Source organism: Podarcis bocagei (assembly GCF_964188305.1).
Source record: "Podarcis bocagei genome assembly, chromosome: 4".
Classification (NCBI taxonomy): domain Eukaryota; kingdom Metazoa; phylum Chordata; class Lepidosauria; order Squamata; family Lacertidae; genus Podarcis; species Podarcis bocagei.
Genome location: NC_138128.1, coordinates 89,181,920 through 89,207,048, shown reverse-complemented (window position 1 = coordinate 89,207,048; position 25,129 = coordinate 89,181,920). Strand labels below are relative to the sequence as shown.

At 44.0% G+C, this 25,129-nt stretch overlaps 1 protein-coding gene across 19 annotated transcripts in view; it reads right to left on the bottom strand.

The window, feature by feature from the left end:
* The window catches only part of CAMK2G (calcium/calmodulin dependent protein kinase II gamma), a 172,300-nt gene that overhangs the window by 41,655 nt on the left and 105,516 nt on the right, over positions 1-25,129 (bottom strand). For 10 of the 19 annotated variants that reach the window (XM_081191678.1, XM_081191667.1, XM_081191681.1 and 7 more), the window contains exons 7-13: positions 17,139-17,241; positions 16,065-16,148; positions 14,856-14,950; positions 14,223-14,345; positions 13,924-14,007; positions 12,932-12,974; positions 918-980 (exon numbers count right to left, since the gene is read on the bottom strand). In XM_081191678.1, coding sequence (XP_081047804.1) covers positions 918-980; positions 12,932-12,974; positions 13,924-14,007; positions 14,223-14,345; positions 14,856-14,950; positions 16,065-16,148; positions 17,139-17,241 — 595 coding nt within the window. The remainder of the gene's footprint in view (positions 1-917; positions 981-12,931; positions 12,975-13,923; positions 14,008-14,222; positions 14,346-14,855; positions 14,951-16,064; positions 16,149-17,138; positions 17,242-25,129) is intronic. The other 9 variants (XM_081191680.1, XM_081191685.1, XM_081191668.1 and 6 more) reach the window with 1 other exon arrangement.

Here is a 25,129-nt window from a genome sequence, read left to right as displayed (position 1 = left end):
AATCTGGAACTTCAGCCTGAAAGTCCTTAGGTCCACTTCTGCCCCAGTTTATGTGGAGGCTCGGTTTCAGCTCAGCAGATTCATTCCTTCTGAGCCTAAGGCACTGTCAGTGTAATGGGTTTGGGGCTCAGGTTTGGCTGAACATTAATCCTTAGCTGGCTGAAGACTTGTGTCTGCACACTGCTCTCTGCTGTTGGGGATTTTGGTGGAAGAGGGTACAAACCTCAGATGCCATTAGTCCTGGAGGTGTAGGGAGTTCCCCTTCAGGTTCAACATCCATGTTGATGATCTCCTCCACTGTAAGAGGCCCTTTTCTTGTCCTATTTGCTTCCCCCTTTGCATTCAAACCCACAGGTGCTCCAAACAGATGGTTCGGAACCACAACTTTTGAACTACAGAATGTAACTTTTCTAAGCTACTGAAAGCTATTGCTTGATACCCAACCGTGTGGATAAATTGCAAGACAACCCTGTATCTCCTCTTCCTGTAACGTGACAGGCCACTTTGCTAGGAACAAGCTTGCCACCCACTCTTGCCAAGCCAGTTTGCTGGCATGTTTGGTCCCCTCACTCTAAGATACACTCACCTTCTGAAATCCCCTTCAAACAGCAGGCACTGGCAACCCCACATCCGACCAATCCCTGCCTCCAAATCTCATGTGCTGATTCATTGCAGGACTGGGTTAAGAACCCAACGTGCATACTTTGTTAGTAGACTTAAAATCCATGTGGTTATGGTTCTTGGTTAGATGGATACCTTAGTACATGCCCATTTCTCAGCCAGCAAGCATGGATGGCTTCTCACTGGGTTCACAAACACTGGCATGCTGGTTTTAACCGGTTGTGGAGTTGGTGGAGGGTAGGCGGATAGGTAACTCTAGGTTCAGGCACTCAGGATATACGACTCATGCCACATACCTTGCTCAGCCAGGCCGGCAGCACTCATGGCGGCCGAAGCAGGGGCGGAGCTCTGCCTGCCAACTGATTGGACACAATCATTCAGTGGGAGGAGCCATAATGAAGCAAAAAGGCCCAACAGCAACGAGAGAGCAAGGTGCAAGTAAATTAGTTTTGAAAGGAAAAGAAGGAAGAAAGAAAGGATCGAAGAAGGGAAACACACTATTACAGGGGGTAAAAAAAAGGTAATTGATTCCCCTTAAAACATTAAGATAGAACTACAGAATCCAGCACAGAGGGTTGGACGTCAGGAACGGCGTTCAGAAAATGGCAGGATTTAGCTGTAAACAGTGTTTATAAAACAGGCTCTCAGATACAGAGTTCTGGGATGACAAAGTCAAAGAAGAGGGACATTAACATCAAAGAGGCAGTAATAAAGGCTTTGGGGGAGAAGGGGGAGGAGTCGGAGGGTGCTAAACACTTGCATCCAAACGTCATTGCAACATCTTCTATTATGAAAGATCAAATTGTGAGAATTTCCCCCCAAAAAAACACACACTCAATCAATACGTCTGGGTTCATAGACACCATAGCATCTTCAGCCACTGTGTGCCAAACATGTGTTCAGTAAAAAAAATAGTAAGTTCAGTAATAGGGAAATCAACATCCTTTGCACCTGAAGTACAGACATGGTGCGAGCTGTAGTTTATTAGGAACATTTTCCAGAGTAGCATTTCTCACAGCTCTCTAGAGTGGAAAGATGGTAGTTTGTCTCTTCAGCACTCAAGGTTCTTAAGCATCCTCTCCCAAACTGAAATGCACTGGGAGGGTCTGGATACTTCTCTTCCAAAAGTTCTGATACGCATTTACTGAGTTTTCTCATAGGCCTGGTTCACACAAAACAGTAAGGCAAATTCTGACTTACTAGGGCTGCACACTTTGCAGCCTCCTCAGTCCTTTTCACTGCTCCAATGTGCCGAGTTAAGTCAAGGTTTTGCTTTGTGTGTTGTCCGAAACTAGGCTTGTGGTTAAGCTCTTTTCACTAACCATGAGCTGCAGCCGAGTTCTGTTCTTGGCTACAGCTTGTGGTTAGCGAGGAGACAGCTTAACCGTGAGCCTGGGTTTCAATGACACATTAAGCCAAACCTTAGGTTAGCTCAGCGGGAGCAAAAAAGGGTCATGAAAGAGCCGAGCGGCTGTGAGCCCACACATCTGTGCAGCCATTGCAAGATATAGCATGCCGTATTAAAACCACCTTCCTAATAAAATGGTCAATGAGAAAACAAAGTTAAGATGTGGTTAAACCACCCGGATGATATCAAACAAAACGGAAGAAGAAAGTATGCAATTCTATGCCACCACTCAGAAAAGAGACCAACGGAGTATTTGGGTGTCTTAGTGGATCTTCAGGAAGGGCAAACGTCCACCTAAAAGCAAGACAGGATAGTAAAACATGCCTGAGAACAGGGACTTATGGGGCGGGGGGGGGAGGGAGAAGAGGATGTAGCGGCACCATTTTCTAAGTCAGAGCTTTCCGAACTTTTCATGTTGGTGACACACTTCTTAGACACGCATCGTTTCGTGACGGAGTAATTTAAGTTTTACTAGCAAACCGGAGGTTAAACTAACCCCTTTCCAGCCCCAGGAAGAGTGTGGGGTGCATTTGCGTAACACACCTACACACTGCAGCCGACACACTAACGTGTCGCAACACACAGTTTGGAAAGCTCTGTTCTAAGTGAGGCAGGCAACCCCCCCGGCAGTCTTCTTGTTAAGTTATAGGAGACCTCATTCTTCCCCAAAGTGAAAACTAAGCAGATAAGCTCTTCGGGAACCCGCTGAGAAGAAGACTACAGCATTAATACAATGCATTTCAAGTATTCAAGGCACTTTGCAGATGTTATCTCAGTGATCCTTACAAAAGCCATGTAAAATCAGGAAGTATTAGCTCCTTGAGTGCAAAGGATTGAATCGTGCCTGAGGGCATCTAGTGAGTTTGTGGCTGAGGTGGGATTTGAAATGGGGAACCTGGTCTCACATCTCAAGATCTCAGCTACTCTATACCAGTCTGCAAAAGGAAGAGATATATAGAGAATGGATAGCAGGTTCAGTAAATCAAGACTAGTCACCTTCCCAAATCTACCGTATTTTTCGCCCTATAGGACGCACTATTTCCCCTCCAAAAATGAAGGGGAAATGTGTGTGCGTCCTATGGGGCGAATGCAGGCTTTCACTGAAGCCTGGAGAGCGAGAGGGGTCGGTGCGCACCGACCCCTCTCGCTCTCCAGGCTTCGTGGACCTCTCTGCAAGCAGCGGGAGTCCGGCGCTGGGCTCCCGCTGTTTGCGGAGAGTTGCCTGCATGCTGAAGCCTGCCTGCGCTGAGCTCAGAGCGTCCAGGCTTCGCGCACCTCTCAGCAAGCAGCGGGAGCCAGTGCTGGGCTCCCACGGCTTGCAGAGAGCTGCCTGTTTGGGGGCTGGGGTCGGGGGAAGCTCGGGCTTCCCCCGCCCCAGCCCCGCGCCTGGGGGGGATAATTCTCCCCCCTTTATTCCCCCCCCCAAAAAACTAGGTGCACCTTATGGGACGGCGCGTCCTATAGGGCGAAAAATATGGTAATCCTCCTGCCTTGCATATTCAGAAGACTAATGAGTTAGTCACTAGTTCGTTCGCTATCTTGCCCAACATTTTATATACCTATATCTGCATTTATTCGAGTGCGTGCTCTCTCTCTCTCTCTCTCTCTCTCTCTCTCTCTCTCACACACACACACACACACACACACACACACACAAATTCAGTGTCATAGGTCCAGTCTTACGGGTGGTTCACATTTGCAGATTAATTACTCAAAGACTGGAGCATCAAGAAATCACAGAATCGTAGAGTTGGAAGGGACCCTAAGCCCCATCTAGTTGAATCCCCTGCAATGCAGAAATCTCAGCTAAAGCATCCATGACAGATGGCCATCTGAATCTTGAGCCAGTCTTTATGTGTGACTGAGATGACCCTTGAGCCTATTTAATGAAGTGAGGGCAAGAAGCAGCACCCTCATTCTGACTTGGCCGCCATATAACCACCATATTCCATTGGCTGCATGATGAGGTGACACTGTTGCAATGTCCAGGCTGGCTAGGATCTCTTTCATTCTCCGCTCTGTAAAAGCGCTAAAGCTTCAGATCAGAGGGAGAAGTACTGGTGAATAGGTGGCCAACAGTTTGGAACCAAAATACATAGTTTGAAATACAAAAGAGGGATTGGGGGAAAGGGGAGGGGGAAGAGAGAAGGGTTTCACACAAAATACTTGCTTAAATTTCTACTACTACTACTACTACTACTACTACTACTACTACTACTACTATTCTGGGAGGTTTTTAACATTTGATGTTATTATTATGTTTTTAGATATGCTGTAAGCCAGATGGGAAGGGTATAAATATCATTATTATTACTATTAACTTGTTGAGTGGGTGCGTGTGCACACACACACAAACATGGGTGGCATCCAACTGTGTCTACTCACGAGCAAATAAGACTCTCCCTTGTGCAATGGGATTTGCCCTTCCTCTCCACCCTGGAACACACCCAGAATCTGCTCTGGAGGGGAACTAGATTTTTTTTCTTTTGGGGGGGGGGAAGCTGGGGTTGATGAGGGGCTGCACCAGGGAGAAGATGATGATTAGGTTCACTTGAGTGACATTAAATATCATAAAAGTGAAGCAAGGTTTTATGAAACCTTTTCCCTCTCCCCTGCATTACCATTAACAAACATCCAACACCAAAGTAAATTGAACCAAGGTGTGGTGCCAGAAACTATGTTCAGCGGGGAGCCTCAGTCAGGCTTGCCTCCATTAAATATATTTGTATGACACATACATCTGCAAACGTATTTGTAACCTCCACACTTCGCAACTGTACCTCTAGAAAACCATTTCAGGTATGGTCTGTCGTGCATCTTGCATAGGTAGCATACCTCACGCTGCACATATAATGAAAGGTGAAAACAATGTGATGAAGGGAAAGTACTTGGAAGCAATACTGGTACCCATGGTCAACAGCTGTATTATGGTACTGAACTTTTATGAAGGATCTAAAGATGGTTATCACCTCCCTCCCACTGTGCTAACCTCTGAGCTGTTGGTTCTAATCCTTTGCCAGTCTGGTGCCAGCCAGATGTTTTAGGCTACAACTCCCACCACAGCCCCAATCCGAAACATCTGGAGGGTACCAAGTTGGGGGACGCTTTTCAATACTAGTTCAAGGACCATAAATATCTTTGAAGCCACAAAGGCTACTTCTAGAGAAGAGTCATCAATGCTTTAAACAGAGCTGTGTTTTCTCCAAAGGTAACTAAATTCAGGGGTGGAAACTTGCTTTTTAAGAAGATAAAACAGGAAAAAATCTTTAATTCTCAGGATGTTGTATTGTACAACCACCGCGGCTTGCAGAACAGGGAGAGACTGATGAATCACAGAATTGTAGAGTTGGAAGGGACCATGAGGGTCATCCAGTCCATACCTCCAGAAATGCAGGAATCTTTTGCCCAACATGGTGCTTGAACCCATGGACCTGAGATGGAGTCTCATGCTCTACCAACTGAGATGGGGGCAAAGACCAACACCTCAAAGCTTGCTCCAGGTGAAGACCCCACCCCACCCTCCTCAAAACAAGACAGTTGACCACCAAATGCCCTGTGAGGATAATTGGGGGGGGGGGGACGGGACAGGCAACTAATACATCAGTCTACTCCAGTTGAACTGTACCGCATTTCAGGCTGTCTACCACCAGTTGCCCCATGGGAAGGATTCTGACACACTGTCATATTTTATTATTTATGTAAAGGAATTCTATCCTGAATTGCAATAAACTGTAAACAATTGCAATGAATTGTAATAAAATAAACAATTGCAATAAATTGTAATGAAATAAATTTTCTGCTCTCCAGCAGAATCATAGCTTATGCACAGCCCCGGCACTAAATGAAACATAGTTCCTGCAAATTCTACTTGATTACTTTCAAATATACGTATGTAGAAACTCCAGTTTTCACTGAGAAATATCAGACACACTTAGGATATCCAATAACCAGAGTACATGAGCACTTAATGAAAAAACAGAAAGCTCCACAGTCAGCATGGGGGGCTGGGAGGGAATGCTATGCTTGATTGTTTCTTCAGCTTGTATGGATGAAGTCACAGAAATAAGGATTTGTCAGGATTCTGTGTCGTGCAGGTAAAACAGGACAAAAACAGCTGTCATTTCAAAAATCCAAGAGACCCAAGAGATAGCAACTGGAGACAGGCAAGAAAAAATAAATAGCAGTTAACCTGTAGATTTATCCTTTGGTGCGGTGGTTAAAATAGCTCCTCCTTTAGTATCTCAGTTTGGCCAGACTGATTAAATCCACATATATGGCTCCAAGCCAAATCAAAGCAGTAATCAGAAGCCGAATTCTAAAAGCAAGCCCCTTCCGTATTCATCTGCTGGAGGGGGTCAAGAGAGCCCTGTGGTGCCTCAATGGCAGCACTGTCTCTGTTCTGCAAAAACTAAGTGCTGATCTATCTATATACGCACAGAGAGAGAGTGCAGAATGAAGTGGAAACCAAGTGGTACAGTCCCGACATTTACAGCGGAACTGTGCCACTTCAGACTGTAGCTTTCTGAAAAAGGGCTGTGCCCCCTCGTTTTCTGGGGGTTCACATGCCAGTGGCGGGCAGGGACAGAGGCAAAAATGGGAGGAGCGATGGAGGAAGCTTTTACCCTTGTACAGTGGGCTGCATTCCATACGAAACTCAAGAGGTCTCTACGCACACTCCTCTCATTCCATCCACTTACACATATTTTGAATTTGACAGCAAACCATGGTCACGTATTCTGAACCAGCTCAACAGCACTTGCATCCCACAGCAGGTCCTGAGCACAATTTAGGATGGAGGGTCACATACCAGCCATTGGTGGGGCGAGAGGCAAAAGAGAGTGGTACAACAAATACAAAAATTTAACTTTCTGCAGCAGGCTGGTTGCTACACTAGCTCATGTAGCCTCTCTCCATTGTCCTTCCAGGCAGGCAAGAGGCATTATCAGAGCTTAAAGCAAGCGTTCCACCTAGGCAGAAACGCTCTGGAAGGTTGTAGACCAGGGTCACGGCCTAGCGAGAGTCTCAAAGGCCGGGCAGATAGCACTGGAAGGACACATTCATCCCCTTAGCCTGAGGCTTCCCACCCCACATTTTGGAATGTTCCCCCAACGCCCCCCCCCAATACTTCCAGCAAGCAAAACGAAACAAAAAAAATAGAGGACACCAGAAAGAAAAGTTATTGCGTTATTATGCTACTTCTATTACTATGCTCTGTATTATTTTTTATTATGCTCCCTAAATTATGTTCTGAATGTTGTACACTGCCGTGGGACCTTTGGATAAAGGGTGGTATAGAAATCAAATAAATAATAATAATAGTCCAGCCTGCTGCATTGTTTGATATTTCTACATACTGGGCTTTTGTTGCAGACAGAAACAAACAAAAAATAAGATCCACTACTACCGTCCACCCTATCACAAAGCAGCATAAAAAGGCCCGAAAGGACGAGCTGTTGGGGCAAGAACGAATTTTTTTTTGATATATTTCAAATATCTGTGTAGGAATATGCCATCTTTTCGCCCCTAGTTTCTCTCTATCATATCTTCAAGACTGCAAAGACTTTGTCTCTTGTCAGCCAAACTTCCACATATGGAGTGCGGAACTGCAAAACTGACTCGGACAGGAAATGGAGTGATTCGGCCATCCATAGTCCAGTAACTAGTGGGAAAGTAGGACAACTCGCCTGACCAACCCACACAGTAAACCAAAGGAGAGTCTCCTGTTAAAGGATGGCCAGACACTGCAGATTTTGCTACAGGTCCTACTTAGAAATAACCAATTCCCTTTGTGCGAAGTACAATAGTTCTTCAGGTCAAGGATTCAATTAAGCTTTGCAGGATATCCAGCTTTGCAATTAAAGCTGCCCTTCTAATCCGCTTGCTTTGGTGTCTAGCAGGTTCTTCCAACGAGACAGAGCACACCAAAAACAAACACCCTCAACGCATTTGCTGCTGGAAATACCAATTTAAACTCTGTTGCCATGTTAACCCAACATGAAGACTCTTTAGGCAAGACTACAACATGACAAATAGCATACCTTTGAGCTACAGCACCAGCACGGTTGCAAGATCAAGCCAGAATGAGCAAGACTAAACCACTTCTGGCACACGGAGGACTATGACAAGTGGCAGAGCGCATGGAAATGCCATTTACCTTATCGTTGCAGCGGTACCTATTTATCTACTTGCACTGGTGTGCTCTCGAACTGCCAGGTTGGCAGAAGCTGGGACAGAGCCACGGGAGCTCACCCCATTGCGTAATAATCCCTGAAAGACCACCTCCCCCTGTAAGATCTGTAGGGTCACTTAGACCACCTGGGGAAATTCTACCTGTAGAACTGCACTGCACCCTACAGAAGATCCTATGGCACTGACGCATGCCAATCTTAGTGGCATGCATTAAAGGTCTGCCGTAAGTTAAATTGTCTTAAATTACTAAGTTTGGTGTGGTTGATATCCACACTGCACCATCTGCTAGTTAATAAACCAGTTTTCATCTAAGCTTTTTGTGTGTGCACCCATTCGTTTCTGTTGGGTGTCCCAGACCTTTTACATTCCAGGAATTTATGTTAACCTTTCTGGCTGGCAGCTTTTTCAGCATGGCAGAGATAAAATTAAAGAATCATGGCAATTAACTGAGTAAGGCTTGGTTGCTAGTTCATCAAGAGAGTGACCATGAGTAAAAGGTCAAAGAAGGGAGCTGTAGATGTCATGGAAGAAAAGATTGGAACAGAAAGAGTTCTGAGTTTCCCCTGAAACAATGCACACTTGTGCTCATTCACTGGTGTCAGGCGAGGGCTTCAAAGGAATCCACTGACCCATGTGGACACAGAACTTAAAATATATCGAGAAAAACAAAGAAAAGAAAAACATTAAAGCAAAAACCTTCCCTGTAGTCTCTTTAACAACAGCAGTTTGTTTCTTCCCCAATAAGGTAGTAGTCAGTTGCCTGAGATAAGAACTTCTTGGTCCAAGAATATTAATTTGCAGAACCTTTTTCCTATACAGACGCTAGATGGAGCTATCCACCTTCTTCCCGAGAAAGAAAATTAAGGCAGTTAGAAGAAGGATCTCCTGTCTCGAAAATTTCTCTTGCGAAGCAGCTGGAGGGGGCTCTGAACTGGATCAAGACTGAAAGGGAAAAGTTGTCATTTCCCCTCCCACAAGGTCCTCTGGCCCTACCTTGGGGAAAAACAGAAATGTTAAAGATTCCATGTTTGGAAAATAAGTATTTTAAAGCACCCTGTGCCAAACGTTCTATACAAATGGAAAGATGGATCAGTAACTTGTTTTGGAATGGTTTTTCCCTTGGTCTCCCTGGGCTGAGAAGATTCTCCCCACTCATATTTCATGCATAAAGCATAACAGGGGGGAAATGTGTACAATCCCCAAAGAGATATAATTAAGACCCATTGAGACAACCAGAACAGAATGAAATGTTGTACATGCACTTCAACCATACCTAGATTAGCAACTGTGTGTTTAACACTCTATGTAAGTGACACAGCGCCCATCTTGGTGGGTTTGCAGTCAGAAGATGTAAGCCCCACTGAGTTTAATGGGGCTCGAGTATATTTAGCTGTCTCTTGTTATAGGACTGCCTCTTAGACATTCAATCAACACAAACGGTGAATCTTACAATTACCATTCTATGCTCATAATAATTTGAAGATTGTAATCACTGGATAATGCACTTTAAAACGTGTATCCCTACCAATGTAAACTCAGCCCTCAAATGTAGGCAGCTTGAGTCATACTAGACAATATTCCAATTGGTGAAGACAATATTCCAGTTGGCGTTAGGGGGGAGACCCCACATTCAAATATCTGAAGCACCCCTTGGTTCATGTGTTTTCTTCTGTGGAGGCAAGAATTTAGACCTGAAACCCTCTCCCTATTCTCCCTGCACACAGATGTAAGATCATGAACATATTAACCAAGTAAGCACCGTATTTTTCGCTCTATAAGACGCACCAGACCACAAGACACACCTAGTTTTTGGAGGAGGAAAACAAGAAGGAAAAAAAATCTGAATCTCAGAAGCCAGAACAGCAAGAGGGATCGCTGCGCAGTGAAAGCAGCAATCCCTCTTGCTGTTCTGGCTTCTGGGATAGCTGCGCAGCCTGCACTCGCTCCATAAGAAGCACACACATTTCCCCTTACTTTTTAGGAGGGAAAAAGTGAGTCTTATAGAGCAAAAAATACGGTACTTGGGCAGCTTCCTCTGTCCCTGCCCCAAACTGAATCGTTCTGACATTTAATCACTTAAACTGGCAGCTTTCTCACACACACACACACACACACACACACACACACACACACACCTTTTTAGACATTCCCCTTTCACAGGAACTCAAAGCAGCAATATTTCCCAGTTCAGGTGTTGCCTTCTACATACAGAGCTCTACAGCAGGGTTGGGGAACCTGAGGCCCAGGAGTCAAATATGGAGCCTCAGGACTTCTCCTCAAGACATACTGCCTCTCCCCAGGGCACAGCCCTCAACCTACACCCTCAAGTGCTTTTGAATGGCTAGAATGTCTCATTGAACTGCGATAACGCCTCTTGCTTGCCTGGACGGAGGCTGAGGAGATGTTTGTCTTCTTCTTTTTCTTCCTCTTCTTACCCCACCTACTTTTGCCTCTGGCCCCTACCCAACACTGGCACGCTGCTCGCCAGGAATAAAGCCCTCAGGCTGGAAATTATTATCACTATTATTTATTACTATTATTTGTTAAATCTGTACACCGCCCTTCATACAGCCAATCTCAGGGCAGTTCACAGCATTAAACGTTTCCCACAATGAGTTTAAGATTTAAAAGCAGGCGGTAACCCTGTTTTTCTTGCCACAGCTAAGAAGATCTTGTTCCCACAAATATCTCCCCACAAAAAAAACACATCCCTAAACAAAGTGAGAAGTTGTAGGGTGGGAAGTTTGCGACCTCTCTCTTTCTATAAGTACCGTATTTTTTGCTCTATAACACGCACCCGACCATAACACGCACGTAGTTTTTAGAGGAGGAAAATCCGTAGGCATGCCACCCGTAGGCATTCCCTCCATAACACGCACAGACATTTCCCCTTACTTTCTAGGAGGAAAAAAGTGAGTGTTATGGTGCAAAAAATACGGTATTTGTTGGAAATTAGCTCTGTGAAGCTAACTATTAACATTATGTATTTTTCAATTACAAGCAACGCTAAAGATTAAAGCTGCAACAACCGCCTCAGTTGTAGCTTCTGTATTCCAAAGGCACGATGTAGCCAAATGGTACACATGAAATAATAAAATAATAATATTTGCACCCCACCTCATCTAGCTGGGTTGCCCCAGCTGCTCTGGGTGGCTCCCAACATATACAAAAACTTAATAAAACATTAAAAATTCCATATATAGGGCTGCCTTCAGATGTCTTCTAAAGGTTGTACAGTTACTTTAAAAAAAGCATGTAGCCATCCTCAAAAATAGTACAGGCGGCAACTATTTTAGGCACGTCCAATTGGCGCGTGGTTGCCAATGCGCGGGTCCTTTTGGACCCAGAAGAGGGCAGAACTGGGACGTAATGGGGGCAGGATGTAACAGGGCAGGGGGCACTTATGCGTGCTCCGCTGATGTACACAGGGGCCAGGAACGGAACCCATGTACGAAATGGTTGCCACCTGCAATTCCAAAGAAAAGCAAAACTCTCTTTTTAAAAAGAGAGAGAAAAGGCTAGGATTCACTATCCTATCTTCCCTGCCTGCCCCCCGGCAAGCCACCGATGCACACAAAAAGTAAACATATATAAATCCCCCGTAGGGGCAAGATTAGTTTCCTGAAATAAATCACATAAAAATGAGCAGCAGCAGCACAAAAGGAAGGCATTCTCTGCTTTATTAGCAGACGCACCTCCCAACAATATATATAAATAATAGAAGTTAACAGTCAAGGAAACGTTTTAGGAGAAAAAAGGACATGATTCCATTCTCCCACCCCACCCCCACCTAAATGCCCACGAGAAAGGCACGGGAAGAGGGGAGGAATCACAAAGTGACGTATTATGGCCCAAGACCGTCCGCCCCCATCTTCCAGACACATGCAAAGACTACTCACATGAGAAAGGCACTATCAGGGTAGAAACGAACTTGGTGATTATAAAAAAAAAACAACTTCAACTGGTTTTTTAAAAAAATGGGAAATCCCCCTTTATGTAAATTCCCATTTTCTGAGGGGTATTATCATATCTGGGATAGCACCAGCTCTTGGCTACAGGCATTGTCAAGGTTGCTGGGATATCAAGGAGGGTGGGAGCTACCAAACTTTCACAACTTTTACCTGCTTGCTAGGCAGGGCCAGCGTGAAGATTGTCTCCCCACTGCAACACTTAGGACACTGTGACTTTAATACAGAGCACAGAGTGAGCCCTGTTTCTGGCTGTGAACTAAAAACCTGTTTCAAAACACATCAGAAGAAAACAGGCAACAGCCTGAGTGCTTTAGGACTCTCTGCAATGGGATTTGCGGGACCAACCACTCCATTTCTTCCAGTAATGCATCTTGTTCTCGGACGGAATTAAGCTCCCACTTCTGAGCTGAAAGAAATAAGCCTGCCACCACAAACTCTACAGAACCGAGTTCCTAATGGAAAACTGAAGGATGCGGAGTAATCCATCTCAAAAGTCGGGTGTAATGAAGGGTCTTCAGGTGAACGAACCGACTCTCAAGCAGAATGACTGCACCTTCCTAACCTCGAGTTATATGTATAATGACTACAGAAAATCTCGAAAACGGACCCTTCTTTAACAAAACCTGGGATACAATCTGCGTCGTTCACTCTTCATCATTTGTTTAACACATGCATTAAGGCCTATATTTAAAAAAGGATGAGGAAGGAGGAAGAGAAAAAGGAGAGGGAGGGGAATACTTACCTGAGAAATTCCGAGACACCAGCATCGTTGTGAGGATTGCACCCTGAAAAGAGAGAGAAAATGATTTGCGTTTGATACCAGGCTCCTGAGAGATATTCCACACCATGTTAGCAGGCACACATGCTTACTGTAGCCTGTAAACAGTAAATCTGTAAACAGATGTAAGGCAGGACAGCCTAACAATACACAACAAGCTTCCTTGAATGAAACTATTTCACTTCAACTTTTTTTGCAAGAAGAAATGTGATTTTTGTATGCCACAACGGTCGCCCGAATATTACTTGGAAAACACAAGAACTACCAACAATGGAAGATTGGCAGATGAAGATGATGGACTTTTCAGAGCTAGCTGACCTGACTGGAAGAATCCACGACCAGAAAGAAGAGGAGTTTCAAGAGGACTGGAGGAAATTTAAGGTCTATTTGATTAAATATTGTAATATAAAAAAATAGAAATTACTTGAAAGAAACAAATAGGCCTAGGATTAAACTAAGTTATAATTAAATAAATGGGATTTAGAATGTTAAGTGAATAAGATGGACTATAATTGGAAATTGTTCTAGTTTAATAATGATATTGGAAAGCTGTTACTTTTAACTACAAGGAAACTCAGAAGGGAGGGACTTGAGGAAGTCAACCAAGATGTTTAAAAGGTTGGATTTGTGAAGAATTAAGTTTGTTGTTATTGTTTATCTGTTTATTGTTCTTTTTTTCTTTTTCTGTTTTTGTGTATCATTCTGCTTTGTGGCTTTTGTTATCATTGTGGAAAATCTAATAAAAATTAAATAAAAAAAGGAATGTGTCCAGTACACAATGCAAAACCTTGGCCTCACCCCAATGTCACAAGTTAAGACTTGCATGGGAAGGCCATGCCACCAGACACCCCTGAATACAGCATGAACCCCAATGTCTGTGTCAGTAGCAAATATGCACCCCAAATATGTACCACCACCTAAACCATGAGAACATAAAGTCTGTGCCTTCAACCCACCTTCAGCTTTCTTCTGGCATTGAACTTCCTCAAACATTCCACAGTCTCCTGTCTGTGCATCATGGAGGCCACAGTTGATCGTTGCTGGGGAGGGAAGCAAAGAACACTGTTAGGAGTATCTCTGATAGGAAAGGAAAGCAAATATCTGCAAAAATTACCCCCCCCCCTTTTTTTGGTCTTAGCCCTGAATGGTGCTGTCAAACGCCGTGCTCTTAACACTACTGTAAATGTGCAGGGGGGCGAAATGACTGAAACTACCCTTCCAACAAGAGGAAGAGACAGGGAAGGGAGATACTTACGCAGACCCATGGGTGCTTAAGAGCCTGGTCAGCTGTGATACGTTTTGCTGGGTTTATTGTCAGCATCTGGTTGATTAAGTTCTTCGCTTCCGGAGTCACAGTGTCCCATTCTGGAGACGGAAACTAGAAGCGAGAGGGGAGACAGGGAAATGGCTTTTGCTCCTTGTTGCACTGAGCTGGCTTCTCCTGCCTGTGCGCCACACTGAACTCATTGCCACATTCCACCCTTTCAGCTGGCAGCTTTGGCATATTTACGAATATGAGGGCATTCGGAGATTTGTATTTTGGGGCAATGCATAGGCAATGAATGATACAGTTTTGGGGATGGCTGCAAGTGGACTACAGAACCTCGCAGGTGCCGGTTTCTTTTTACGTGCTGTTATAATCATTTGTACCTTACATTGGTGCTTGAACTTCACACACCTTCCTGCATGCATAAAAATATAAAATGCCGTCGTGCTGCAGCTGGGCAGCCACACCGATTACAGCATGACAAACGGACAGGCAGGAAGGCGAGTGAGGCAGTAGAACTGGTTTAGGGCAGGGAGGAGTTGTGAAGCCCCACAGTCTATCTATACTGCCATATTTCAGCCAACTGATTGGAATTAACTGTACAGAAAACAATTCTCTTACATCGTAGGCTCCTGCCTTGATCTGCTGATACAGTTTGTGCTGATCTTCATCCCAAAATGGGGGGTACCCCACTAGCAATATGTACAGAATGACACCTGGGGGAGAAGAAAAAGGTATTGCAGTTACATTGGCTTGCTCCAATTAGGCCTGCAGCCCATTCTCACAATACAGTCTTGGCATACGAGTCTAGAGACTTTCAAACCCACCTTCTGTGGAGGGACTTTCTGCCATGGCCATGCCGCTGCCCTAGGTGCTGTGATTCATTTGGAACACCAAGAGCTCAATTTTGAAACTAATGCACGGGTCATCAGAGAGTATTTGCGGCTTCGTCAGTCATAATATGTCCCAGTGGTTACTAAACTGCAAGCCCCAAGTGCTGGAAAAGCCCTTGTGGCATGGTCTTCTCCTCTATGTACAGTCCATTGTAAGGGAGTGCTTGATGTTAACTTCCTGTGTTCTCATAACCAGACTCGCTTCAGTAGTGAATTGTGGGGGGCATGTTTAGGGGAAAGCCCCATTGCACAAGCGTAAAGTGTATTTTAATGAACTGAATAGAGTGAAAAGACATGGGGGTGTGGAGAATGTGTGTATGAACTTAACAGCTTTTTTTTTTTAGTCGCTTTTTGTTGCTGGTATTGTTTTATAGATTATAAATGTCGTACTGATTTGTTAATCATATAATATGACTTTTGATGCAATTGTAATGCTTAGCTTATTTTTATAGTTATTTTATAGATATATATAGCAATTATTTTATAGATATATATATAGTTATTTTATAGATATATATAGCAATTTTCCCCCTGATGATTTGTTAATTGTTTTATACGATTCATGCTGTACTTGTGAAGTCATATTATGCTCTATGATGTTCTATTCATTGTTTGTAAGCTGCTTTGGGATTCATTTGAATGAAATGATGCATAGAAAGACAATCAATCAATCAATCAATCAATCAATCAATCAATCAAATCCTTGCACAGGGCTCCTGCTGATGGGACTCGTTAGGTGAGTTCCACCCTATCTTTATTTTTAAAATAACTATCTTCCCTTCCTTTCTGCGTTATTGCAAAATGAATAATTAACTTGCAAAATTCGCTGCAAGATATTGTGGAGACCCTCTAATGTAAAACTCATTTTAAAACGATGTCAGATTTTAAGCATGCATACCCCTCACTGTCAATCAATATGAATGCTGGGTAGCCTTACCACATGCCCATATATCCACGGGTTTTCCATAAGGATCTTTTCTTAAGACCTCGGGGGACAGGTAGCCTGGGGTACCAGCAAACCCTGTCGAAACACAAGATGCGGAACAGACTCAGCAGCTTGAAATCAACGTTGCCATTCTCGCACAAAGCGGCTGGTGTATGTGTATAAAAACTAGGATATTCAGGCAAAGTAGAGGTGCTAGGCTATCAATAACAAAGCAAATGAGACGACATCCTATCAGCTCCTAGTCCAGGAAACCTTGAGCCATATCATATTATTACTGTATGTTCAACAAGCCCAAACAAAAATGCCAGACTCATCCATTTCCATATATGCACAGGGAGCATTTTGAACAGAAAATGCCACTAAGGTAGTAAGGAGAGAGGGAAGCAAATTAGGCACCTGGAAATGTTTTAGGCACCAGTTTTTGGTTTGTAGCTGGGGTCCCATACTGGGGGGAAATGCTCCAAAAAGAGTGAATAGGCTAGCAATGGGATTTATTAGACTGGTGTAGTTGCCACTGAAATTAACCACCACAGTAGAAGTGAGCAGTGGTAACTTCATGTTGTTGTTATTTTAGGGTTACTAGGCTTCGTGGGTGAGGGAAGAGGAGGTGAAGAGCACGAGGGGCTGACAGATGAAGTCAGAAAATGGTGTCTTAAGTGGTGCAGAAAGGCATCACTTTTTAGACATTAGTTCTAGCAGAACAGGAGAGCATCATTTGAGCTCCAGTTTAGACAGGAGGACAGTACTTGGCTGATGACCAATGTACTTTGCTGCTGCTTTTGGTGGCAGTCAAACTACTCTCACTGTGTTACTGCAAAAATAGTACATTTTTAGCTACTGGCTGTTCACTGCAGGTGTGAGCTGTGTGCACATGGAAGTTTGCAAAACACCCAGAAGATAGATATCTCTCTGGGGAAAAAATAAAATTCTTTGATGCACAGCCTAGACAGATTGCATCACTGATTTCCACTGGCACAGTGAATACCGTCATCGATATCCCCTTCAATCCGAGCACAACCCCTTGGACAATCTTAGATTTCTTCCTGTTTGGGGAAAAACACTTACCAAACCATGCCTGTTGCTCCCCCTGAACTTCAATCGCAAGTCCAAAGTCAGCCAGCTTGACAGCTGCACCCTTGCACTTACTCGCAAGTAGCAAGTTCTCAGGCTAGGAAGGCGAGGAGAGAAAACAAGAAGAGAAGGAAAACCTTGAGTAAATATATTCTCTCTACAAACGCCTGGTATATATTTTGAAAGGTTCACACCTACAAATGTACTCTCCAACAGAAGAGCTGTCTTTAAAGTAACAAAAAGAATGGAGTAAATTTATGGTTTATATAAGTGAGAACTGTAGAAATATGAAAACGTTGGCAGGATTGAATTAAATCTTATGTCACGGTGTAATTTTTAACCAATGAAACTGTGAATTATAGATTGGAATAAGAAAACTTGCGGAAGGGAAGGACGGAAGTCAATGGCTCTATGGAGCATAAAGTAGGATATATGTAATATGTAATAAGATTTGATGTTTGTTTGTTGGTTAGTGTTGGTATTCTTAAATCTCAATAAAAAGCATTTGGAAAAAAGAAGAGCTGTATTTAAAAAGCCAACTTCAAACTTGCACCTATGACGAGCTCCAACTGGTGCCATTCTGCAAAGGAAACCGTGTTCCCCTCCCACCCTACTCCAAAGATTATGCAGTTAATTTACCGTAATTTTTTGCTCTATAAGTCTCACTTTTTCCCTCCTAAAAAGTAAGGGGAAATGTGTGTACGTCTTATGGAGTGAATGTAGGCTGCGCAGCTATCCCAAAAGCCAGAACAGCAAGAGGGATTGCTGCTTTCACTGCGCAATGCTCCCTCTTGCTGATCTGGCTTCTGAGATTCAGAATATTTTTTTTCTTGTTTTCCTCCTCCAAAAACTAGGTGCGTCTTGTGGTCTGGTGCGTCTTATACAGCGAAAAATACGGTGTATAGAATTCTCCTAGGCAACCCTTGCAATCCAAGACAAGTTATTAAATATATTGACAGTAGATGGCACTGGCGGTACACTTCCTTCACTTCTGCTGGAGATAACATCCATGTGGAGACATAATGATGAAGCAGACATAGCAAACTGCAGTGATACAACTCCCAATGAACATCATACCGGGTCCCCAAGGCACAGGACAAGGAAAAAAAGAGGGGGGGGGGATAATATGCAGGGCCATGTACACAGTGATTTATGTGCAAAGAGCAAGGGATTTGAAGTTATGCACCAATAAAAGAGCAGAAATTCTAAGTTATGCAAATTAACACGCATTTGCATAATTCACCCCGCTTTTGTGAATCATGAGGGTGGGTGGGCAGGAAGCTGGACAAGGCCAGCTGGACAAGCCCGTTTGGTTCTTTCAAGCCTAAGCTGGGCAGTTTTAAGGGACAGAAACTCTTCCATCACAGAACGGTTCTCTTTGTATTCTTTGCTCAATTGTAAAGTCCATGACGGAACGCAGAGCATCCGGCTAAGGACTGCTGAATGGAGAGATCCAGATGGGGCTGGTTATGTAGTCACTGCAGCGCTCTTGTCTGCTGATTCAATGTGAGCTCTGTTGGAAATTTTCATCTGCAAGGATTTATTACGGCGAGGCCTCTGTTGCCATGAGGCTGAGGAGAATAGCCACTATATCCTTCCCTCCTTGCTCAGGGCATGAGACTGTGTCCCCTTTTCTCCCTCCTGGCAGACAAAACTAAAACAGCTCCAATGCAGATAATCAGAGAAGGCAGAAGCAAGGGGCTCAGACTGGAGTAAGGATCGCCCAGGGCTGGCATCATTCTACTTCTGGAGAGACCAGGGATGTTGTATCTTAACACGCGAACTCTTAACTAAGCAGACTATGAAGGCCTGGAAACGATGCCTTATGAGGAACGGCTAAGGGAGCTGGGCATGTTTAGCCTGGAGAAGAGGAGGTTAAGGGGTGATATGATAGCCATGTTCAAATATATAAAAGGATGTCACATAGAGGAGGGAGAAAGGTTGTTTTCTGCTGCTCCAGAGAAGCGGACACGGAGCAATGGATCCAAACTACAAGAAAGAAGATTCCACCTAAACATTAGGAAGAACTTCCTGACAGTAAGAGCTGTTCGGCAGTGGAATTTGCTGCCAAGGAGTGTGGTGGAGTCTCCTTCTTTGGAGGTCTTTAAGCAGAGGCTTGACAACCATATGTCAGGAGTGCTCTGACGATGTTTCCTGCTTGGCAGGGGGTTGGACTCGATGGCCCTTGTGGTCTCTTCCAACTCTATGATTCTATGAATTTCAACTTAAAACAGGGCAGCTGGTTCAAGTAATGAAAAACCACACCCAACGTAAACTTTTGGTGGGGGGTTGATGAGGGTGCCCCATGGTGTTAGGAAACAGGATCCTTATTTGGGGACAAGCACTGAGCACACAGAAAGAATGTTTATTTTCCATGGCCTCTGATATTCGTGGCAACTGAAGCTTTTGTTCCAGGCGGACTTAGAACTGACAGGGTGCCCAGAAAATAGGCCAGGTGGATGTTCAGGGATCAGTTCTGTTGTGCTCCATGGCGGGAATAGGTCAAACATACCCGAAGAACCCAATGCGGTGGGAAGGATTTACCAGTAAGTGTTGGAAAGCTCGCACCCATAATCCACTATGAGAAATGCATTAGGATCAAGTGTCTAGAAAAGATACAGTTGTACCTCGGGTTAAGAACTTAATTCATTCTGGAGGTCTGTTCTTAACCTGACACTGTTCTTAACCTGAAGACCACTTTAGCTAATGGGGCCTCCTGCTGCCGCTGCGCCACTGCTGCACGATTTCTGTTCTCAACCTGAAGCAAAGTTCTTAACCCAAGGTACTATTTCTGGGTTAGCAGAGTCTGTAACCTGAAGCGTATGTAACCCAAGGTACCACTGTATTCTTTTGAATACATTTTTATTGCTTTCCAAAAGTTTTAACAAATTAACATCAAATTAATACAAAATGAAAAGTTGACTTACCATCCTGCTAACTTGATGTTTCTCTTCCCGTCCTTACTTGCTGCTCAATGTTACATACATTTCCTAATTCCATTTTAATACTTAAAATAATTTAGCATTATTTTTGCTTCCCCACCCCCTTCATTTCCCATTGGATGTGTATATTTCAATTCCTGCTAGACTTTTATTTAACTATAACATATTCCCAAATGTTAAGTAGAGTTACTCTTCACTTTGTCAGCCTGCAAAGATCGTTAACCATGTTCCTGGTTTGCAACCACTTCGGACTAGCATATGAACATGAAATAAACTGTTGGGTCTTTGGACACAGAAGGTCCAAGCTGACTCATATTGTGTTCCCAACATACTGTATTTTCTAAAAGCAGGGAGGCATTCCTCCATATGGGAGCATCCAAACATCCCATCTCCACCTGCAAGGAGAGTCACTCCAGCCAAGGAAATGCCCTGCCTCTAGATTCTGATTAATGCATCAATTCTCACAATCCTGTTTTCCCTCCTTCTGGTTAGAAATCATGGGGCTGCTGCAAGGGTGTGTGTGTGTGTGTGTGTGTGTGTGCGTAAAGCAAGCGACACAGTCCTCCACAAGCGCTTAATATCAATGGCTCCATCAACACTGGCAAGCCCTTACACCAGCAGTAACAACAACTAGAAACTCAACCACTGTTATGCAGTACATCAGATAGGATACTGCAGAAAGGCAGTGCACAATATTCTTGCTCATACTTTGAAAGATGTGGGTGCATAATAATCAGACTTAGGGGGAGGGAAATGCATGCAGCAGCTAAGGGCAATGAGTTGACCACCACCACTTTCCCATAAACTTGTCTACTTCCCACTCTCTTCCCTGGCACATCACACAACTGGCTCAAGATATATATATATATAACTGTGGGAGATATTTACAGCCAAAGCCTCATGCCAAGGGCTGAAGAAATGCCATTCCACTGGTGCGTATCACAACTCTGTTCTGCATCTGGATTATGATTCCAGGCTGGTTGTGAGAGCTTCAGCATTCATGGTGGGAGCGTTGGCCTTGCTCTCTTAACATACGAATAGGGAATGAACCTCTTTTAAAATTAAAAATGAACCAGAAAGGCTCAGCATGAACATACGTCACATAACAGAACAATGAAAAAGTTTACCAGTAATTCAATTCCTAGGGAAGACTGGACATTCGTAAGCAATTGTGTAATAACTTCAGTGTCCAGATATTATACACATTTCTAATAGCTCCAGTTTAATCATCTTATTCCCAAAGATTATGCTGATATTGTCAATACTAGTGGTGCATGACCCACCCACCCCAGCTTTCATCAAAGCTCACCTGTTTTTTGGCAAGCATTCCTGCTGAATACTCAAAAAATGCCAAGGTAATTTTCATGGCCCCCTGCAAGCCTCCTCCTCATAAACAAAATCTATGGGAACGAGGAGGAAATGGCAAGGAGTGAAGAAGGCTCACTAGACAGGCCTTCCTGAACCAGAAACAATGTCATCCCCTACCCTTGTTTTTCTAGACAGAGAAAACTACAAGCCCCATGATTCCTGCAAAAAAGAAATACTTGGGCAGCATGTTCAGAAGCATCGTTTCAACCTCTTGAGTTCAAAGCTTGGCTATTATCCAAACAAGTTGTTTGTTTTGCAGCTGTCTGTGGTCCTACAGACCATGTCTGTCTAATCTCTGCCTGGGACAAGCAAGCAAACCACTGCATCTGATAAAAACTATGCTGTACTCTAAAGCCAGGAACAGGGAAATGCTGTTTGACTCCAACTCCCATCAGCCCCAGACAGCACAGCAGATAGTCAAGGATGATGGGAGCTGTAGTTCGATAATACCTGGAGTCCCAGAGATTTCTCAGCCATGCTATAAGCACGCTGCAATGGATGTGGGTGGGTGTCTACAAACAGAACAATATTCTTTGACACCTTTTGAAGTTCTCTTTTGGATTGGAAGTTGTCACACCCAGACTTCATTGCATGTAACTGTCATGATTTATGCACTTAACAGAAATCAGTCATGGAACCACATGCACCACCCCAAAGTCCCTGTCCTTCTGTGTGTTGAGCAGGAAGGTCCGACGGAGTCTTCCAAGCACATTCAATGGAATGCACAAAGAAGCTCCCCCAAAGATTGGTTAAGCTTGCTTAGAAGACTCGCCATGCTCAAGAACTCTAATAACAGTGTTCCCCAAACACACCAAGGAGCCCCCTTCATACCTCCCCACAAAACGTTGGAGGAGCAGGGGTGGAGCATTTGGAAGTGGTGTGCAACATACTGATTGGACTGTAAGCAGAGACAAATACATCAACGCACAGCTCAACAACACCCCCGTGAATTACCTAGTTTCTAGATCCCAACACTGATGCCATTCAAACCCCGAAGAGAAAGTTTTACTCGCTGGAGAGAAAGTGGTGGTATTATGCCCCATCAACGTAGTTTGTTCCTAGGTTTGGGCTCTCCAGCCTTTATATAAGCCTCTCCCCATTCCCACAATGACAGCAGAAAACAATATACTGTATTTTGTTAATCTAGCCACATGTACAAAATACTCATTGTAGCTCTTGGCTTTCTTGTAGTAAGAGATGGAACACTGGAAGGAGGGGGGAGTGGGAGGAGGAGGAGGAGGCATCCTGGCACAAGATACTCACTGTTCAGAGATTTTAATTTTCTATGAGAGCAGCAATATTAACACTTGTGGGGTCTTGTTAAAGGCGAGGAAAAAAGCATCTCAAAGTGATGTTCACTTCCATTTGAATCCATCTGCAGCATTGGCTAATGCAGAATATACCCCTACTTTGCATGCACTTAAACATTATGCTGCAATAAACTACTCCCTAAAGCATTCCTTGCAGTAGTTTTATAACACTGCATGAGTGGTTTACCACATGACTCGTGCAAATGGCTTTCCGGTAGTAAACATCAATTTGAAAGGTGCTTCAGTGATGGGACGCTACCAAAGGTCTGACGGGGCACTTATCTCCCTCCAAACATTCATGGGGTGGGAGAGCCAGTACGGGCAAGTTCTGGGCAGTTCCTAATTTGCATCTAGTGTCCATGTGAGTGACTAACTGTGAATCCTTGCGCAGTGGCAATCTTAAGTATGGAACAAGTGTTTCCATGCAAGAGACAGATTAACACCTTGGGCAGGATGGCCTTACAGTTGACTAGCGGCAGATTTGAATGGCTCCACATTCATCCGAATTCCAAAACCAAAAGGCAGGGGTGCTTACATACTTCACCAATGAAAAAGTACACATAAGGGCATATAAACTTAGAATACAAAGTAGTGTCCCCACTTTACCACCCTTTGGTCCATCACTGCAGGCACTCTTCTCACAGCCCAACTCACTTCTGGTATCAGAGTTCAGCTGGAGAAAAGAGCTCAGGTGACAAGAGGCGAGGAGGTAAGGCTAGGGGGAGGATTCCACTCTCTTAACCTGCATAGGTAAAGGTAAAGGGACCCCTGACCATTAGGTCCAGTTGTGGCCGACTCTGGGGTTGTGGCACTCATCTCGCTTTATTGGCCGAGGGAGCCAGCGTACAGCTTCTGGGTCATGTGGCCAGCATGACTAAGCCGCTTCTGGCGAACCAGAGCAGCACACGGAAACGTCATTTACCTTCCCACTGGAGCGGTACCTATTTATCTACTTGTACTTTGATGTGCTTTCGAACTGCTAGGTTGGCAGGAGCAGGGATTGAGCAACGGGAGCTCACCCCGTCACAGGGATTTGAACCGTTGACCTTCTGATCGGCAAGTCCTAGGCTCTGTGGTTTAACCCACAGTGCCACCTGTGTCCCCTTAACCTGCATACCACTGCATAATTTGGGGCTTGAGAAGGGGGCATGAAGTTCACATGAAAATTAAACATCACAAACATCACGCCACCGCCGCCCCCCCCCCCGCCCAGCCCCATTATGAATTGATTTTAGAATGCAGTGTTCCTTTTATTGTTGTTAGCCGCTCTGAGCCCAGCTTCGGCTGGGGAGGGCGGGATATATATAAATAAATATACATACACAGTCACTGCAGACATCAGATCAAGAACATGGCTGCTCTATCACATTTAGTTTGGTCTTATATTTAAGCAAGTGGTAGATGTATCAATAATATGTATTAGTATTCACTATACTTAAATACTTAAATAAACACTTAAATACTAACACTTGAATATCAGTATTAAAGCAAGTGTCAGATTTAAGAACAGAATGTAGTTCCTTGATACAAATCCATGAATCATACACATTTTAATGTGCTCTTGCAATTCCCCACGTTGATAATGCTACACCTATTTTCCTCTTTTGATTCCCAGCAAAGTAACTTATATCTGCGTTTAGTTGCTTTTTCCTTAAGCTGGAAGTCCCCCCCCCCACCTCGCTCAAACCTTTCCCTTACCTAACAGATACTGATTAGGAAGATCAAAGATCACCCCTGTCTTGAACAAACTCAGATCTCCTGTGGTCAGTTTTCTAGCAAAAGTTCACAAAAAAAGCAGGCGGGAAGTTAACACTCTCTCACAAAGGACAGCCTTGCTGGAGGAGCATACAAATGTCTGAGGCAAAAGGAGAAAATCTTATTACCACTTCAAAGAACTTTCCAGACATTGCCCTGAACTCTTCATGGCCAAAGGCACAAAGAGATATTTTGATGAGGCAGGCCCCTGCACTGACTATAGGTCTTTTCAGAGAAAAGGGGTCAGAGCCATTTTCTCATGATGGGAACTAATTTTCTTTTTTCTGGTTTTGCAATAGGCCTCAAAATATTTGCTGGCTCACAGCTGCAACCTGAAGGCTCCAGTATCTTAAAGCTTCATATGAGCACAAAACTTCTCTGCTAAGTGAGTGTATATGCTATGAATGATGCCAATGAACACATAGTGCAGACAAGAAATTAAAAGTGCCGTGGTTTTATAAAATAGCTGCTGAGGAAGACAAAAGACAAAACCTATTTTGGCAGCTTTCATTGGATCGCAGTCTGGCAAGCCAGCAGTTTTCAAACTTCTCAGCTGCAGGGAACCTTGTCCACATTGATTTCTCTGCCAACGAACCTTTGATCACCTGCT